Source organism: Thermobia domestica, chromosome 12 (assembly GCF_964235325.1).
Source record: "Thermobia domestica chromosome 12, izTheDome1.hap1.1, whole genome shotgun sequence".
Classification (NCBI taxonomy): Eukaryota; Metazoa; Arthropoda; class Insecta; order Zygentoma; family Lepismatidae; genus Thermobia; species Thermobia domestica.
This window is the reverse complement of record NC_137465.1, coordinates 113,107,052-113,127,875: the sequence shown is the minus strand read 5'-3', so window position 1 is coordinate 113,127,875 and position 20,824 is coordinate 113,107,052. Positions and strand designations below refer to the sequence as shown.

The 20,824-nt window shown below is 33.2% G+C and overlaps 1 protein-coding gene across 1 annotated transcript in view; it reads left to right on the top strand.

Annotated features, from left to right (window-relative positions):
- The window catches only part of LOC145666078 (limbic system-associated membrane protein-like), a 743,072-nt gene that overhangs the window by 122,139 nt on the left and 600,109 nt on the right, over positions 1-20,824 (top strand). The window contains exon 2 of the mRNA XM_081733173.1: positions 13,352-13,562. Coding sequence (XP_081589299.1) covers positions 13,352-13,562 — 211 coding nt within the window. The remainder of the gene's footprint in view (positions 1-13,351; positions 13,563-20,824) is intronic.

Here is a 20,824-nt window from a genome sequence, read left to right as displayed (position 1 = left end):
TGAATACAATTTTGATAACCATACGTTAGTCAACCCCGTAGTATGGCATTAATCAGACGTCAAAACGACTCTGCATAAGGTCCTATATGTTTTAGAAATTATTATTATTAAGTATTCTGCCTTTTGGCAGGTCCTGGGACTAAAGAGGTTTTCTTTTTCAATTTTAGATTTAGGGCTTGAGATATTTCTTCCATGCTTTTCGATCCTCAGCTTCCTCTTCTAACTGCCAATATTTTCTTCTGTTTCTGAAATCATCGATCAGTTGTGTCATTATTTTTTCCTATTCCTCGCTTTCCTTTCATCTTTCCTTCTATGGCGGTATGAAAAAGACAATTCCTTCGTAAGGTATGTTCAAACTAATTGGCCTTTCTACGAAGGATGCTGGCTAAAAGTGTCCTCTTCTCTCCTACCCGTTTTAAAACATCTTCCTTTGTAGCTCTCTCTATCCATTTTATATTATCCATCTTTCTCCAACACCACATTTCGAAGCTGTCTAAATATGTCTTTTCTAACTTCTGTTTTACACAGTATGGAGCTAATATAAGATGTACTATCTTGATAATTAAAAACTATATTAAGAGTTTGGAACTGTTTATTGAAAAGAAAATATATTTACATAGAAATTTGAAGCTGTGTAAGTTCAATTCCTTGAATATTTTGATAAAATCAAACAATATACAATAGCCTGAAAAATTAACTCCTTAACGCCCAAGAGAAATGTACGTGAGATAATATTAAGAACACTATAATTTGAACATATGCATTTATTCATGATAATATATTATGCCCTTCCGGAGACACAGATGTGTACCCTAAAAAGTACGCTGGGCTTTTAAGATGACAGTTTTTAATGTTACATACTTTCAAAGGACCTTTTACTTTGTGTGAAATTTTTCGAAACAGTCTCTTTCCTGACACAGGTAGTATGCATCACATTTTTGCATTCCCAGACAGTTCTCATATGACACGAAGCACCTGCAACGCTTTCAAAACTTGGCGGCAAAGTCTTCAAATGGGCTAAGGCGCACAGATTGTGGGATATTTCCTGGCAAATTTGCTTCACCCACCTCCATATGTTGCTTGGCGTTTTCTTGTTTATTTTTAAATGAAGATCCTCAGTTCGAGACCAATATTGCCTTTCCCTTTTCAATGTATGGTATCCTGATAAGAGTAAAATAAAAATAAAATTTCTAATCAAGTCAGCAGTAACACTGAACTCAAGACTGTTTTTCTGCCGAGCGTATCTGTAGATTTGTCTGCTCGACAATATGTTCAAAGTTTTCATCGGACATAAACAAACAAAATATTTCATAAAGCAAAATATTCTCAGGTTCTTCCTTCATTTTCTGAAACCTTTCTTTGTACATTTACTTTCCCAATCACTCGCATATAGAGTATCTCCTTTCTTCCACTTTGGGAGACGTTCACTTTGCGAAGATTTATTCTTCTTATTTCGGAACGATTTTTGCATTCTTGGAATCATTATCTTCGGTACCATCTAGACCATGAATATCAGCTCCTCCTCAAATATACTTGGGAAACTCTGGCTCTAAGTCATCGTCACCTTTTTCTTCTTCGTCTATGAGCACATTATCCTTAGGTGGGAGGAAAGTCATATCAATTGTATCAGACTCATTATCCACAGACACGATTTCTAATTCGTCTAGAACTTCTTACAATGACAGAAAGCGAAACTGATGAGAAACTTGGCTTGTGTTAGCCATTATAAAACATCACCGAATGCGATATCAAAACTGCTGTTACAGCTAGCAATAGTATACACAATATGCTCTCAGATATATATATATATTACCAAGAGGGGAATCTCAATCTGATATCGTTAGTCAGAAGTGTACCTTTCGAAGCACACCTTTATTTCTCGCTGTGTCACTAGGATACAACACAAGTGAATACAGTATTAACATAAACATACTACAGAGAGCTTACTATCATATATTCATTATTAAAAACACTTGTTTTTATCTTTTTACGAAATTATTGTAAATTTTCTAAAACAAGATGGCGAAGTTCAAAAGATTGACTGTTAAGGAGAAAGTGTCGTTTATATATGTATTTTCCATTCCAAAGTATAGAACACAAGTATGCATTTCAGAATAACAATGAGATCACAGTAATCTCATTTACAAGATTTTGCAAGGCGGCGACATATATGAAGCATTCTATGAACCAAAAGATAACTACCTTTAAAGGTATACTCGGCGTTAACGACTTTTGATACAAGAAGAGCGAACCAAGTTACTTCAATTAACATTCATTGCAGTTAAAAGTTACATTTTTTAATAAGATCATTATCTTCTTAAAATAATATTCGATACCGGTATTTTTTTTTAAATGAATAGTGCAATTGAACAAAGTTAATTACTTTCAATGCAGTGGCACTGCACAACATAAGGACTTACTCTTAAACAGGTCTAAACACATATCGCATATTTAATACGAACAATGAACCAATTACAGACATAGATGTCATTCTCTTCAATGTTTCGTTCCGAAATGGTAATTGGACAATTTACAAGTAACAGTTGAAACATACTCAAAATGCCTCTATGACCTTTTTACAAATGTAGCAAATGTGTTACAAATGTAGCATAAGTAAAACTCATCTGAAAAAAAAAAAGCATACAGAATATTAAGATGCCAAATATAATATTAATTTCCTTCGTTGCTTCGCCGGTTTATATCATCTAACATATGTATAATATTTCGAACTCTTTTTTTGAAATGAAGTATTTACCTTTATACTCCACAGTAATGTTATGTAGGTTATAGGAAACGGGCGGTTAATGCTAGTGAATGGTTATTGAAGAATTGTTAAGATGTAAATGTTAGTGGACACGAGAAACCGATAATAAAGCACAAGGCCAATGTGTTGTTCATTACAAACTCACATGGTAACCAAGAACGTAAAGCACCAGAGATGAGAGATCGATCACTGAGTTATTGTATTTCGTTGTAATAATTTCGGTCAGATGTAAATTCTTTTTCTTATGTTGTGCATAAATAGTCATACTTTTTGAATTTTATGATAATATGTTTACTTTCTTAAATAAGCAGACGAAAGGTCATGATATAAGTTTGTGCTTCAAATAGTGAAAAAATTAAGTAATAACTATGTGGCCTTGTTTAATAATAAATACTCACACAACTCCTATTAAGAGATTGTATTCTCACATAATGTTTCAAAAATTGTTTAACAAACTGGTAATTCGTCACGAAAATAAGTTTCCTATTTGCTGGCAAATCGAAGAAAGTCTCTTCCTATCGTGAATATATCTTGCAGTACAAAACAATATTATCCTGAATAGCGCATTTTATATTCATAATGTCTAGCTTCACTACATTACATTAAATATTGGAAAGACCATGAGAATACATACATTCTTGATATATACACATATATTTTGATTAAATAAAATTTTTGTTTGTTATTTTTTCAATATATTCTCAAGTTATTAAGAATTTTTTTTTAAAGAAGAATAGGATAAAAATATGGAGGTTTAGTAAAGGGAATTTTTCTACACGTGAACACACATACCTAAGTACATACATACATACATAGAGGACGCATACACAGGAGCATACATATTTTATAGGCATTCTCCTTTCCTGGCCCAGTTTTCATCTTTATCTCCAGTTTCATAACCGTCTGCTCAAAATTGAAACGCATCATTTGAAATTCTAATTTTGTTCTCTCTCCCTGTTTTTTATTCTTTCTCTCTTATTTTCCCTATATTTCCCACGTAAGCATTCCCCTTCTCTCCCTCACACATCCTCTTTTGGTTTCCATTTCACAAAAACACACACACATTCTCAGAAATTTGGCACACTGTCCCGACTGTGTGATGCTAAAAAAATCGCCCCTTTGCCACTTTTTTTTCTGCTCTATACGGAAAAGTCAACCTTTTCAGCCCTTTTGCTTTCTACTGTCATTTCACAGTTACTTTCTCCTATCTCACAAATTCCTGTTCTATCTACACTCAAAAGCTACCTCCTTACCTCATTTGGACTTGTGAAATTTTCCTACTATAGGTTACCACTTTTGAAAAAAAGCGAAGAAAGAAAATATGTAGCGAACGAAAACAAGGAAGGTGATTGGACATTTTTATGTGAAATTTTTATGTTCGTTGCTACTTACTTTTTTTCCCTAAGTTTTTGTTGTTTAATTTAAGAACAAGTAGTTGTGTTCTCTTTTGAGGCACGGTTAGTGAACACTTCACATCTTATAGAATATTCGTTCACATTTTTGTGATATACATCCAGGTTTCTTCATGCTTTTAGACCTATTTATCCATGTTATAAGTATTCCCAATGCTGATCTTGTAGTTGTGTAAATTGTGCTATCATTCAACTAACAAGCTGAAAGAAATAAGATCAGCTTGTACTAGAAAATATGATATCTTAGGAGTCTTTCGTTTCAGTGTGTAAGGTAGTTTATAGATGAAATCAAGTGATAATGAAACAATATGTATTACTAAAATTAAGAACTAGTGGACTAATGAAGGAGTATTATCTGTATGGAGTAATGAAGGAGTATTACTAAAAGGACTAATGAAAAAGTATTATCTGTACATTTTGTAGTGCCACGCACAGTTGAACAGTCAGATAGCGTGCGTATAGTTTATGAGAATGAAACCCATTCCAAGCAAACGTAAATTAATATATTGTATATTTCATATTAACTAGCCTAAATTTTCGTCAGATAACATACGAATCTGCCATAATAATATGTAAAAATTCATATTGTTATGGCAGATTTGTATGTTATCTGACGAAAATGTAGGTTAGTTAATATGAAATATACAATGTAATAATTTAGGCTTGCTTGGAATGGGTTTCATTCTCATAAACTATACGTACTCTATTTGCGTTCTTTATATGATGATAAATGCGTTTCTTTATCCTCAATATAATTAAGCAAAATTATGTTATATATCCTTGATCACTTTTCAACCTGTGCGACTTCCTTTTAACAGTTTCTTGATTTTTTTTTGATGATGTAAGTTTTCCAGAGCAATATACTTTCAATTGCAAAGTTTATCTTATCCTTGATCCTCGGTACTGAACGGGACAATAAACTGCAAATCAACGAACCAATCAACCAATCTAATCCTTGGTCTTTGATTATCTTATCTATTGATTATTAAGGCCATGATATAAAATCAGATAGTTGTGATACTCATTATACCCAGAAAAGTAGCTAGTTTTCCTGCATCAATCTTCTAAAGCAGCGTTTCACAAGTTTTTTTTTTTTTTTTTTTTTTTTTTTAACTAGGAGACCAATTTCATTAGCAGCGTGATCTAAAACTAAGTAACTTATTCTGAGGCCTATTTAACCCGCAAGCTTAATGCTATATTCACAGAAGTTATCCTGCCATTAGCGAACTAGGTTGAGTTTTTACTTTGATTCCTATTTCTGCTAGATTCGTCTTAATATTTTCTTCCCATCTCTGCCTAATAGTCATTTTTCGATTGATGTCTAATTAAAATTTCGAAAGCATTCTTAGTTTATTTCATTCTGGCTACAGGATATGCTCACCAGAGCCTGTATACTTAATAGCCCAAACAATGTTAGTAAACGCTATAAATTATGCACTTCCTCGTTATGGAGAAGGTCTACGAATCACAATACTCATATCTTTCCAAAGCAAATTTATATACTTACATATGTAGTTCTCTGAACATACGGTAATACCAGTATACTTAGATTTCAAAATATTATTAATAAAAAATCCCTCAACTTTATTTTAATATTAAGAGGAGAAAATGCATATTAGTTTCCTTTAATAACTGAAGGTTGTCAATAATATGTTATAGGTTAGATAGGATAATACATTTCATAAAATGTTTGTCCTAAGAGAAAAATCGAAAAACGTTAGCTTGCGCAAATTTCAAATAATAGTTCGAGATTCTCAGTTGTAGTGTGTGATATTAATTTTACTTAAAACTTTATTTCTTCTGGATTACTCTTCAGGACAACAAAGGCAGATTTTGAGGACCATTTGTAGTTTACTTGTCAATTTCAAAGTTACCAAGTTCTCTGGGTGGAGCACGCAGTATGTATATTACTGGAATCAACTCAGACATTTTTCTAACATCTACAACGTCTCTTTCCATGAAGATAGTATATAAAAAATTGGTCGCTTCATTACCTTTTACTAGGCTATGTCCTTTATACAATTGCAATGTTTTATCTCCAACCGTTTACGAGATAGATTACATGATATCTTCAAAACATCTCACATTTTCGCACTTACTAATCAAAACCTGTATGACACTTTCTGTATAGAAGTCCTCCAAGATTAGAAATCCGAAGACTGGAAATTTCCTTATCCAAAAAGGGTAATGGGCGGGGGGTACGAGGACAATATTATGTCGTTTGATTTAAATCCTATAGGGTACTTCCTGTAGACATAGAAACTTGAGATTGAGACATATGTAAGATTTGTGATACAGGTAAACTATAAAAAAACCTGACAACTGGAAATTTCTCCTTCAATAAGAAACTTAATGGATAAGATCAAAAATTACGTAGTTTTAATACGATTTTGTACAAAATGTACGAATTGGATTCAACATCAGTAGGGTACTTCCAGTAGACATGAGAATTTGACATTAGGAAAAAATATGGGACTGGCGACACAAATAAAATAAATAATTCGAAAACTGAAAATAGCCCCATCCATAGAGAAAAATTAGGTTGAAAGGCCCAAATTGACATAGTTACGTCACTTGATTCAAAATCTACAGGGTACTTCCAAAAGACGTGGAAACTTGAAATTTCGTATATGTTAGGATTTGTGATACAATTAAAGAAAAAAGCTCCCAAAACTAGAAATTTTCCATTCCAAGGATAAACGTTTGGGGAAGGCTCAAATTTGACAAAAATGAAGGATTCATATTACAAAGAAAATAAAACCTTCTAAAATTAGAAATACCCTCCTTCAACAAAGAAAATTAGGGAGCACGGGAAAAGTTTCATGTATTTACGTCACTTGATTTAAAATCCATAGGGTCTTCCTATAGCCATGGAGACCTGAAATGTGGCACAAGTAAACTAAGGAGTCCAAAAAATGAAAATTTCTTCATCCGAGAGAGAATATTAGGGGGCAAGTACAAATTTATGTTATATACGATACTTGATTCAAAATCTATAGAGTAATTCCTATAGACATCGAAACTTGAAATTTGGAATAAATGTAGGATTAGTACAAGGAGAAGAAAACGTCCGAAAACTAAAAACATTTCCCTTCTAAATATACAAATTGTGATGCATGTTTAAAATTACATAGCATTGTGTCATTTATGATAATGATTTTAACAAACCCTCTAGAATACTTCATGTAGACATGAAAATTTAAAATTGAATACAAATGTAGAGTTTAGAATACAAATAAGGAAAAAATATTAAAATAGGAATTTCCTCCTCCAGAGAAGAAAATCAAGGAGCAGATGAAATATTATAGCACATAGTTACGCCACGTGATTCAAGATCTATAGGGTACTTCCGTAGTCATGGAAAATTGAAGTTTGACACAAAAGTAAGATTGGTGATACAAATAAAGGGAAAATGCGGAAACTACAAGTTTCTTTCTCCTAACAGGAAAACTAGGGTACAATTGCAAAATTACAGATAATTACTTTACTTGATTCAAAACATATAGGGTACTTCCTATGGACATGAAAACTTTGGCATAAGTTCTAGTTCGTGGCACAAGGAGAGGAAAGTGTCCAAATATTAAAAATTCCCCTTCTTCAAAGAGGAAAATTAAGAAGCACGTTTGAAATCACATATCGTTATGTTACTACTGACAATGATTTGAAATCTATAGGATGGTCGCGGTGGCTCAGTGGTAGAGAGTTCATCTCTGGTGCATGGTACCCTGGGTTCGATCCTGGCTCCCGCCAAGTGAACTTTGTGATGAATAAATACCGTGTGCGTGGGTTTCCTCGAGGTTCTCACGTTTCCTCTCACTTTCTTCATTCCACCATTTCATTCATTTCTCATCATCACCGTCTTCTTTAGCCTAGTCGGCATAACCGTAGGACTTAAAACTCAAAGATTTCATTTGATTTTTCGAAATCTATAGGATACTGTTAGGTAGTGGAGAATATCCTATAGATTCAAAGGAATTTCACGGTGCAAAGGAATTTCCAAAACTGCTAGTAATTACTAATAAATGTCGATACTACTATCTTTTGCACCGTGAATCTTTAATTGGCTTAAACCACAATCACGAGCCACTATAATTAAACAGGAACCTTCCTGTATTCCGCAAAATACCCTAATAACGTTAGCCGCCCTTGGTCTTACATTAAACCTAATATATCAATTGCCACTCTTGGTTCATTTACCTAAATATCAATATATTTAACCACTTATGGCTCCATTCCAACAACAACTCAATTATACATATTAACAATCTCATAGGTACGCTCTTCATTTTCTAAACCATCCTTTTAAACTTAATTACATTCTTCTTTTGTTATACTATCCATATACTAACTTTTAACACTTTTCACTCCCAACATCTTCCTGGATATCACCTAAAAACAAACTGCACAAGCTGAGTCCCAACAGATACTATCTGTAGAATAGTAGCAATAAAGAGGAGACCCCAAAACTCGAAATTTTCCTCTTCATGATGGGAGTTCATTCTTCTTGTAAACATGAAAGCTTTTATATATGAGTCAATCAGAAATACTAGTATTCAATCACATACAGTAGAATGTTTCCTCGGAGAGACGTATTTGAAATTCCATATAAATGTAAGTATTTGGTGTAAGTAAATATAAACCTTATAAAAATGTAAACTTTACCAGTTCATGGAGAATAATAGGACTACAAATATGTTAAAATTGCATATTGAGTTGCTGCTAGTGAAAACTAATAAAAACTTAAAAGGCAGTTCCTACAAACGAGAAAATTTGGAACTTGACATTGAAAAATAATAATTGAATATTTATCACTATCACTATATAATAAACTATTAATGGTCTATCTGCTGCCTTAGATACTGGCTAAATCATTGTAAATGCTTTTAGAAAAGTAGTAATATCTCATCAAAAATATAAATGTGAATTATGGAACCAAGTTCTACAGGTAATACATTTATCACTTTGTTGGGTCAAAAAACGAAGAATAGAGATCTGAAACTATGCGAAGTTCTATTGAAATTCAGAATATGAAATTTGTGACTTTAGTGCTGAGAAGACCTTACCAGGCAAAAGTCTCTCGAAGCTATACTGTTTAGAACTTGTTTTCAGCACTAAAGTTGCAAATTTAATTTTCCGACTTTCGGATTTCCACAGAAATTGCCGTCGTTTTGGATTTTTGTATATATTGTTTCGATACTACATTTCGGATGTTTTTCGTTAGATTACATGGACGGACCTTTGGATTTACGACATCTACTTCTCTGGATTTTTTTTCTTATCGTAAAATTTAATTATGTAGTCTCACGCTTCCTGTAAGCATTTCTGTATACCTTTTTGTTTTATTAAAGAAAAGTGCAAACAGATTCCTTTAACCTCAATAATGAGTCAACATCCTTGTTCGTTACCTTTACCTTTGTGCAAATTGTTAGATTTCTACTTGTGTCTGGCTACGTTTCATTTGTTGGTCGTGTCACTATACTGCGTTTGAGGACATTGCTCACATCCAGTTTATTAGTAAATATTTTGAGCGTCCAGTTAGCACTCCTCTAGCTTACTAAATTGATTGCTTCAGCCACAAGATATTGTCTTGTAATTACGTCGGCATTTATTGACAAGTTGGAATTTGGTGTTTACTTCTTTCTGCTGAGGTTTAGCTTCGCACTTGGTTTTCCTCAGAAAACTACAACTCATGATCATGAGGTGATTTCCGCAGCTTTTGAGGTCTACGATTCCCAAACGTCTTGTCATACTTGACGTCACGAACACGGTGAGGAGGTTAGATTGTTATAGATTGACAATATTTGGAATTGAAGAGGACAGGAGGTGTGGTTTATGCCCCTGTCTGAGAAACAAAACTGGTTGGTTGGAGTTTCTTGGAAAACTTTGATTGAGATAGTGGAACGAACAACAAGCTAGACAAAGAGGAGAGTATGGAGAGTCATCTGTTAAAGAAGGTATAGTAAAAATGTCGAAACATCTAGTGACAACCAGACAAACTCTATTTATGCTAACCTTACCTATCCTTATTTGCTGCACTTTATAAAATGAAATTTGTGTTCGAGTTATTATTTACAATTGCCCATGAGCTACATTCCTAATATTTAAGGTTTGGTTAAGTTGTTATATTTTAATGAAACTCACAATTTTATTCCATCTCTTGATGCTGGTTGTGGAGAGAAGTCCACTAAGTTTGCTACCTATTGGTCATTTAATGACCAAAGTGATAGATATGATTAAGCTGAACTCAACTGCAATTTAGTCATTTTTCAATATTTACAAATTTAGTTTGAAATTTACCGTAGTTGAAACCCTCTTTTGTATTACCTTTGACAGAATTGAAAGTTTCTGCGTAAGTATTCTGAAACGTTGTGAAGTTCCATGGAAATGCGAAAGTCGGAAAATTAAATTTGCAATTTTGGTGCCGAAAGCAAGTTCTAGACAGTATCACCTTGAGAGGTTTTTGCCTGGCAAGTTCTACTCGACACTGAAGTTGCAAATTTTATATCCCGACTTCCGAACTTCAACAAATCTGACATCCTTTCAGGTCTCTTCGTTTACTGACCCAACAAAGTGATAATTGTACGAGCATTTATGATTTCGGTGGGATTATAATTACGTTACTATTATTGAACAGTTTAAATCAATCACTCAAGTTAGGTATTTTTACGTACCAATCATCTTTTGAAAGAAAACACAGAATAAGTAAAAGCAAAGGAAAGGAGGTGTATTGGTCTCATATTTTTAATTCTTCTCCCAAAAGTACCTTTCTTCCTTCAATAGCTACACAAAAGGGCAAAACTAGCTTCATTAAAGCAAGCAAGAGTTCTACTTTAGATCCATTTCCTTTGTCTTGAATGTTTCGTCCGATTCCTCGAAGCTATATATCGATTTCCCATCGCAGACTCAAAGCGTGAAGACTAAACCCGGTCTCTAATTGCACCTTAGAGGATTGCCAATATAGAAATTAGCGGATACAGAGAAAGACATTTCCTTCTTTCAAATTGTAAGATGTCATTTGCGCTTGGTTTTCCTGTTTTAGGAAAAAAAGGAAATTAAAAGCTATACATTTTTCTTCCTTAATTTTTCTCTAAGGGTAATCTCGTTCACTTTAAGGTAATTCATAATGTTGCACCAGAAAAAAGTAAAGGAGATGTTTTGTTTAATTTGCACAATGTAGAAATATATTATATTAACTTTCTCCTGTAACAATATGATAATTGTGTTTGCTTTCTCTGTGCTTCATCTCGCCTTTGATTTCCATGGTGAACATTTAAAATGTTGACTTACCATTATCACAGAATTGAAGGCCTACTTGAATGAAGAGGTAGCGAACTTTGGTCTAGAAATCCCCAAATATCTGTGATATGAGCAGATCAATGACAACACATCACGCCTCTTTAGCCTCTATACTTAATTAAAACCTGGGTTGAGTTGAGTGTTTTCAGTTTAAAGTTCCTTTCAGCAGTGAGGCTATATGAGACGGGACCTACTGATTAACGTCGAATCCGAATCGCATGAGTTCCCGCCGGGAATCGAACCCGGATCTTCCACGCCGAAGGTGCGTACGCTAACCACTTAGCCACAAAGGGGCTCTTAATTAAAGCCTGGTCACTGGCTGCATACCTACCATAATAGCGTAATGTATAATATACTACCGTATACCGTACCGTATTATACCGTAATGTAACGTATAATAAACATTATTTTCTCCATGCTCTTCCTTGTGATGGTTTTCTGTGTATAGCTTGTTAAAGTCATGTCGTTGTGTAAATTGTCCTCCAATTACGTAGCATTACCATTTAAAGCAGAAGATAGTGTGCCTGTCGTCCGCTGCTGTTAACTTTATATCCTTGACAATACAGCTGTTGTTACGTCTAGTAAAGAGTGCCATATGCGTATTTTTCCCAGTTCCTTACTATCAATTTTATGAAAGCAGGACACTAACTGAGTTTAAAGATTAATAACGAAACACTAACAACAACATACGGATGCAGAGAAAATACACGCACATGCCAATAAACAAACATCTTACAACATTAACTGATTGAGGATGTTCAGGGGTGTAGCTAAATTACAACATAGCATTACGTCCATGTGTTTCCAAGTTAGCACGGTTAAACAAGTGGGTGGGACCGTGTAGGGAGAAACAGTGTCACGATTTCGTGACACGTGATCTTGAGTTACGTATATTCCTGATGAAGAAATAACAGCTTTTGATTAATTGGTGGTTAAAGTTTTGCGTTCCTTTTCAGCTTTCGAGAAAATATGAAACGGGACGTACTGTTTAACTTATGGTTTAAACCACTACTTGGGTTTACATCCAAGAAAAGTACTTCTAACTTGGAAGAACCGTGGACCACGAGCACTGAAGGAACGCATATTAGCTACTTGATGTTGAAGAAGCAAGCATATATTTTGTCCCAGAAGCATAAGATAATTAGGGAGTTAGCTGAATGAAAAGGCAGTGAAGTTCTGTTTGGAAATATAAAACAAAAGAAAAAATACACGCCCTTAGCACAAGTCTCTCAGCTTAACGTCCGTTGTTTAACAAGCTTCAATTCTTTTCAGGCCATAAATTTGATGAGTTTAGAAATATAATGTGGATTTTAGTTTAGCGCCCTTTTCAGCAGCGAGGCTATATGAGACGCGGACCTACAGCTTAACGTGAAATCTAATCCACATGAGCTCCAGCCGGGTATCGAACATGGGTTTCCTATACTAAAGGCGTTTACGTTAACCAAAGTAAATATTGTATCAGAATTTTCATTCAAATCGGAAACCCTTTTAAATGGGTAAATATGATATTTGACAGTGATTTACTTGCATTTCTTAATATCCTAAGAACCCACCAATTTTGTGAATCACTCCATAAAAGTCATCTAACCGAGAGAAATGTAAATTTTAATGTAATTGTTTAATTTTATACCTCAAATTACTATTACACCGCATATATAAGAAAAAGTTTTGAATATTAAATACTCCATTTGCTCGTCAAATAACCACGTCCATTCTTGAGTGTTTAAAAGAAACACTTCGTTTCTCAATTGCGTTTACCTGTTAAATTCAACTAGTTATATTTATTTTATTTTCATATTCGAGAAATATTTTGTGCTAGTTTATATGTATCGAAGTATAGAGAACAGCATGTTGATTTTTCTTTTTTTTTTCACTTCAGGTGTCTTGGGTTCGGCATCGTGACATTCATCTGCTGACCGTGGGCAGGTATACTTACACAAGTGACCAACGTTTCCGTGCCATCCACCAGCCTCATTCCGAGGACTGGACGCTGCAAATCAAGTACCCTCAACACAGAGATTCGGGAATTTATGAGTGCCAGATCAGCACAACTCCTCATATGAGTCATTTCATTCATCTCAACGTTGTTGGTAAGTATAATTTCTTTGATTAGCTAAGTCATAGTTAACAAGTACATTGGACATTGTCTTATTTTTACATATTTTTTTATACAGTATAACACACTGGTTATTATAAAGCAATGCATTTGGAATATGTAATGTACGAGTAATTGTAAGTAAAATGACCTTCAAATCAACATGGTCTGTTGGTTCGTCTAGATAAGGCCTGAGAAAGTTATTATTACACTGGTATTGCGAAGCTGAAAACGTGAATTGTTCAAGTCTTTTTTTCAGTATACAAAACTAAAAAGAGGGCAATGGTTTTCACACCTAACTGACTATGATGAAACTAAGAGTAAAATGATGGTTTATATATATTATCTGGCTGTGGTGGAGCTGAATAAGGTAGATAGTGTTCTTCAGATTTATGATTTAAAGTTAATTTTTGCTACATAACTGGTTCTACACTGAAAAGTAATATTGAGAAGTCAACATGTACTGGGGGAGAACAGCTATTCAGTGCTAAGATTTTTTTTATCGGAGTAACAACAACATTCTGGCTATACTTACAAGGGGCATCACCCAAATATCCAGCTCCAATTTCAAAGAAATTTTTGTTTCTGATAGAACAAATTTGTTTCTGATTGAATGAAAGTGAAGTTTTGAAAAATGAAAACCATAGCATGTGACACCTAATTTTAATAACAAACTTTCCTCGCGAATCTTAAAAATGTACTAACTTTAGAAAACATGAGCCATGGCGACAATTGCAAAGTGCCAGTTGGAATCTTAAAAGATGCGGTGAAAATTAGAAGTGTTGCCAATTTGAAGATCGAATAATGGTCGTTTGGTGCAGGTTAGAAACAGTCCTAAATTCATACTGGTTAACTATAGAACAAAAATAAGCATACCATTAGATTTTTTTGGAAAATTTGCTAACAAAATGACGTGCCACATGCTATGCTTTCCATTTTTCAAAGCTTCACTTTAATTCAAAATGGCGGATTTTAAGATGGCTGCCGTCAAAGTCATACCTATCATACTTCTTTCCCCTAGGTCTTATATGTATCCACATGGTTGTTCTTCACTTTTTTCATTAACACTCCGTTTACAAAGGGTAGTAAGGGACTTCTGCAGTAATCTCTAATAACCGCATCACAACTCTTAAAAATTATATATATATATATATATATATATATATATATATATATATATATAATACAAAACAAGCACCATGGCAAAAATTTATGTCATTATAAATAACGCATACATGCTCTCTATCAGAAAAATATCATTGAAATCGGAGCCGGACACTTGGGTGATGTCCCTTACTAGTGAATATCGGAAAAATTACTGAGATTATCTCCTTTTATATGTGCACTGGAAACATGTTCAATAAGTTTAGTAAGAATTGCATCATTAGTAGATCATTTCTCAATGGTTGACCTTCTCAATCATCTAATGTGACCTTTATGAATTCCGATTACTGGATTATCTGAAAGTAATGTTTTATTGTGCTTACATTCATTCAAGTATCGATTTCAGTAAAGACATCTCCAGAGGTTATCTAGGATACGTATGAAAATAATACCTATATGAAGAAATACATTAACGCAGCAAGCTGTTCTGCGATTTCATACTGTCCGGAACATAGCAAGGGGTGGGCGTCACAAGATGCAATGGAATTACTCCTAGTAATCTCAGAAATGAAACTAGATTAAATTTATATTCTATAGTGTTGCATAGAAATAAATATGACCAATTCTAAGCTCTATTGCTAAAACGCCATAACTGAATGTCCGTTAAACCTTCGTAAGAGTAAAAAGAATTTCAAAAACACAGCGTGAACTGCGTGCATAATTCCTTTTGCAGTTTCAGAAGCAAACATGACTGGGAAATTTGTGAACTTGCTATATGGGAAGCCATGCCGATCTGGTCATTTAGCAGAAGAAATGCAACTAGCGTATCACACTAGAGTTTATAGTATGGTATGCTTGAGAATGCAAACGCTTTTAGTTTACCTATATACCCCATAATTTTAACACTAACGTTTCTGGTGTTTCTTGCGGACAAAAATGCATCTACGCTATGATAAAGAACATTCTAGTTGTAATAAAGTGTGATCAAGTTTTGCGTTTAAAAGTATCTTACTTCTGCTGAATTTGACTTGTTTCTTGTTTCCTGAATCATCGCCAGGTAATTATGATATACTGGATGAATTGTATTATTGTGACGAAATAAATTAGTAAAAATAGTTTCATGTAAAATGTTTCATGCAATCATAGAACGATACCGAATATGCTTGAAAAAGTATCATGGTTTTACTCAAGTCGAATTTCTTGATACAATAGTTTACTTTTCAGATATGCATTTAACAGCAAAACCACGAGAACCTTTGCATAATCCGAGCTTCATTTTTTTGAATATGTGACTTAATAGAACAAAGAAGAAGAAAATTCTCATTACTTGAAACGGATCAAGAGTTCCTATGAGTGGAAACTAACAGCTTTCCGCAAGAACGTTGTTGCAAAATAACTTGCGTCAAACAATCTTTATTATACTTACTGGGTAAATGTGTATTTACGAAATAAATTAGTAAAAATAGTTTCATGTAAAATGTTTCATGCAATCATAGAACGATACCGAATATGCTTGAAAAAGTATCATGGTTTTACTCAAGTCGAATTTCTTGATACAATAGTTTACTTTTCAGATATGCATTTAACAGCAAAACCACGAGAACCTTTGCATAATCCGAGCTTCATTTTTTTGAATATGTGACTTACTAGAACAAAGAAGAAGAAAATTCTCATTACTTGAAACGGATCAAGAGTTCCTATGAGTGGAAACTAACAGGTTTCCGCAAGAACGTTGTTGCAAAATAACTTGCGTCAAACAATCTTTGTTATACTTACTGGATAAATGTGTATTGCTGTAATCATGTTTACGGAGCAACTTTGATTTTGAAATAGTTCGATCATTCAGAAAAAAAGAAAGAATGCTAGCGAACCCTAAAGTGTTTAACAGAAAACATTGCAGACATGAGGGAATACAAATTAACTTTCCATCATGTGTTTGAGCTCTGACAACTTTAATACATATATTGACTATTCTTGAATAGAAGAAAATTAATCAATAATAATAGAAACAAATATAAATTATCAGGTTACAATATTGACAACGTATTGACCACGTATCATCTTTTTACATCATAAACTTAAAAAATGGTAGTGTTATGTAGTTATACAAATAAGTGCTATTAATAAACATAAAATTATCTAATAAAATCATATCGATTTAGATAGATTGCGTATTAAGTTATCATAAGTTTAAGTAATTTATTAGTTTTAAAATTTCATCATCTCTTTTTCCTCCTAAATGTGCTATATAAAGACATCTTTTATGTACCTCATGAATAAAGTTTATATCTCTTTCACCTACGATGTAATTACTAATTATTGCCCTATTTGAAATAATGCATGGGAGCAGTGAAATTAAAGAGAACATTTAAATTTATGAAAAATTTTATTTATGAAATTTATGAAAAATGCACAAAGAATAAAAGGAGATCCAGAAAATTAATCCTAAATATAATTTGACTTTCTGTAATTTGAAGATTAAGTGAAATAATTCATCTATGTTAATGAAGATATACACCTGAAACATTTTGGTTTGTTTTAGAAAATTAACATATTTTATTTAGAATTTGTATTATACATGTAATAATTTTATTTCTAACGTTGAAAATGCTTTTGTAGTTCGTTTTCAGTAATTCACTACCAATAATAATAGTAAAATTTTAATCTTGAATAGTTGTGAGCTGTTACTAATAGCAGATGTAAAATCAATGTTAGATGCACCTCTAAGAGATTATAAGTTGATTTATCATTCATATTCGAGATATTACCATTCTTTGTTTACCATCTTCATAAAAATAATATACGAATTCATACAAGTTTTGGGGTACATTCTTATTTAAAATGACTTATCGTGAAGCACATTTTAACAATCAGAAAATTTTTAGAAGATGAGTTATAATAGTTTACATCAATACACAGGAGGCCCAGATTCGATCTACGGTGCAAACTATAAAGTTTGATCCAAACCTTAGACCAATGTTACAAACAGCTTTAGTTCTCAAACGATACATTAAATCTAAATGAAGCAAATCTCATTATAGCTAAAATCTGAGTACTTAATTGATCATATAAAAGTTAATAATATAAGTCAAAGATATAATAATATAAAAGTCAATTCTGTAGAGTCTTCTAACTTATTTTTCGATTATCTTAGTTGAGGTTTCTACAATTGTATATAATATGATTTATGAATACAGAAAAAGCTGAAGGAAGTCGTTGAGAAAAGGGAGACAAAGCTTATGCCAACAACTATTGACGATCAATGTTAGGTTACATGATCCAAAGTTTTAAGGGGGGAAAAACTATATTCAAACAAAACAAATTTATTTGATCTTGCAAGTTTCAATCAACAGCCAACTATATGGTAGTAAAATTATCTTGCTTGTTAAAAGCACAACCGACCATATATGCCTCTTTTAAGGGGATTTCGTTTTTTGTAAACTGTATGTTTAGAAGATTACACATTCTTACTAGCCAATGATCTATTGAAAATAAGTAAAAATCCAACTAACGTACAATCATGAGTGCCACAGTATTCACTTCAAATTTGGAAAAGGTTTTAATTGAAACGTGCCATTAAAGTTTATAAGCGATTTATGTCTGAAACATGGAGAAACAAGCGTTTGAAGCACAAAGAAAAGATTCTTTATACATGGAAGAAGGTTTAAGTTGGGTATGTAGGAATAGGATGAGTGTCGTGCTAGGTATGAGTAAGTAGGATGCAACATGTAATATTTTCCCCGCCTTTAGTTTTTGCATCGATAGTAATACATGCATAATAAACTCTCTCTTTAATTTGCGTTGGGTTGCTGAGATTGAAGTGTCCGATGTAGAAGTATCTGTCGGAGAGATTAAAAAAGAAAACTACAATACTTGGTTATCAAAGTAGTTTCTGGATGCAACAACGTACTTTTGCCATCATCAGCAAATGATCGGATTAGAAGACGAAATAATTATGACCTCTGCAATGCGAGGAAACCCTAAAATGTACCTCGCACCACTTAATCATTAGGAACTTCTTTCCTGTCAATAAATGATCAAGTTGCTGGAAGAGATAGTAGTTGGTGGAAGAGATGTCAGGAGAATCCAGTAAGTGAGGAGGTATTTTATATTTCAACTAATCGTGCTTTGAGCGACATGTGACTGCGATCCACATTTCATCAGAAGTGACAAATCGATGTAACAAACCTTTCAGATTACTTCTCATGTCCACAGAAGTGTGCATCTAAAGACTCCGATCCTTTGTAACACCCATGAGTCTAACTTCTTTTCATAGGATCACATTGAATGGAGTAATATTACTTATTGAATGGAGTCACTGAGAAAGAGAGGAATTATGATTAACTTTGACTGCAATTTCACAAGCATTTTTCCTAGAGCCCGCTTTCACGGCACTGCATGTTGTTGATCTTTGGCCACAAGGTTCATTTTTCAATATTGTGCTATTCCTGGTCCAGACACACCGTTAATATTTTGCTGTGCAGAATGTGCTAGTTTAAATTTTTTTTAAGAAATAATGCGTGCAACTTTATGTTCACAAAACCCTGTTCAAATGATTGGGCACCTAGCCTGTTTTGTAAACATATACGTAGTTTATGACATCCTACTCGTGACCTTGTTCCTTTCTTTGGTTGCATCGCAGAAGAAAATTTCTTATGGGACATAAAATTGACATTTCAATTGCACCAAACCAATATCATATCCCTAAAAGTGTTGCCTCTGACGAGACGTATGTCTCGCCTACTTTCTTCTTCCTCAATAAATCAGTACCAATAATGTTAATAATATCTAGTTTTTACATTCATTTCTTTAACATACAAAGTACAGTTTTTCACATTAAATATGGCTCAACCCCTTCCATACAAGCCACAAAATAAAATAAAATCTTGAGTAAGAAAGACTTCAGCATTGGAAAGAGATTTTTATCTTAATGCATTAAGGGGAGATAAAAGGCAAGTATGAAATAAGCTAAGATATATTTCAAAGCTTGAAACCATTTATCAATTCCTAGAAAGATTGCTACAATAGTATTTCTTTCATTATTGGAGAAGAACGAAGCAGTAAATGCATATTTTATTGCTTTTAATTATTCCCGAAGTATTAGCAGAAAAGAGCGAGAAATTCGAGATAAAATAAAAGGAAAAATATGAGAAAGGATGGAAATTTTATACAAATTTACGATCTTTTCAACACTTTTTTTATACCTATCTTTTTATGCTAAGTTTATTTTTTTCACTCCTTTATCTGACGCTCTCGTGTATTCTCGTATTTCTTTCCTATGTACGGAAAGCTTAAGTCATGAGATTCTCTTAAGGGAGGTGGAGTGATGCAGGGTTCTCTTCTTGAAAGCTGACTACATCCTTTTCTCCTGCTTTCGTTTCTTACTTTCTTTTCTTCTTATTTCTTCCTTGCTTCTTCCTCTTCCGCACTTTCTTTTTCTTTATTTCGTTACTTTGGTGGGAGAACTAAGTGAGAGGAACGCATAAATCACATCATTTTATTGCAATTTTGAGGAATGTATTTGTCCCGTTCTTTTTCTTACTTTCTCGTCTTTTCTTTTCGAAATCACAATGACATTCATGTATAGCTTAAAAATGTGAAATGTACAATCTGTCTTTACAAGGACGAAATATTTCAAAGGTTAGGAAAATTTGCTGGAACTCTTATTATTGTAGATATGAAATGTGTTGTAGTGTCCTTGTTTCCACTCATGAGATATTTCAACTTACGTAAATAATAATCACAAAATATTTACAGTGTAGAAACATTTTAATCTAAAACAAACTTTATGCTGATATATGTAATATGTTGTTTACAAATAAACATAGTATGGCATTAGTTCAGGTTCGAAAATGAAATAAAATTCTTGGTTTAACAATGCAAATACAGAACTAATTTTCGGTGCACAAACTACACACTGTATTGAAAAGACTTTGTAGGACATAAATAGTTTTTCATAAGATTTTGAATCTACAGATTATTCAAACTTAATATGTTTTAATATAGAAATAAATGTCTTAATATAAATTATAATGTAATTTCTAGTTTAATGTCCCACTTTTACCACCAAGGCTAACGAAGACGGTAATGAATAAAATGCTGAATTAAAGAAAGCAGGAATAAACAGGAGAACCCCAAAAATCACACGCGCAT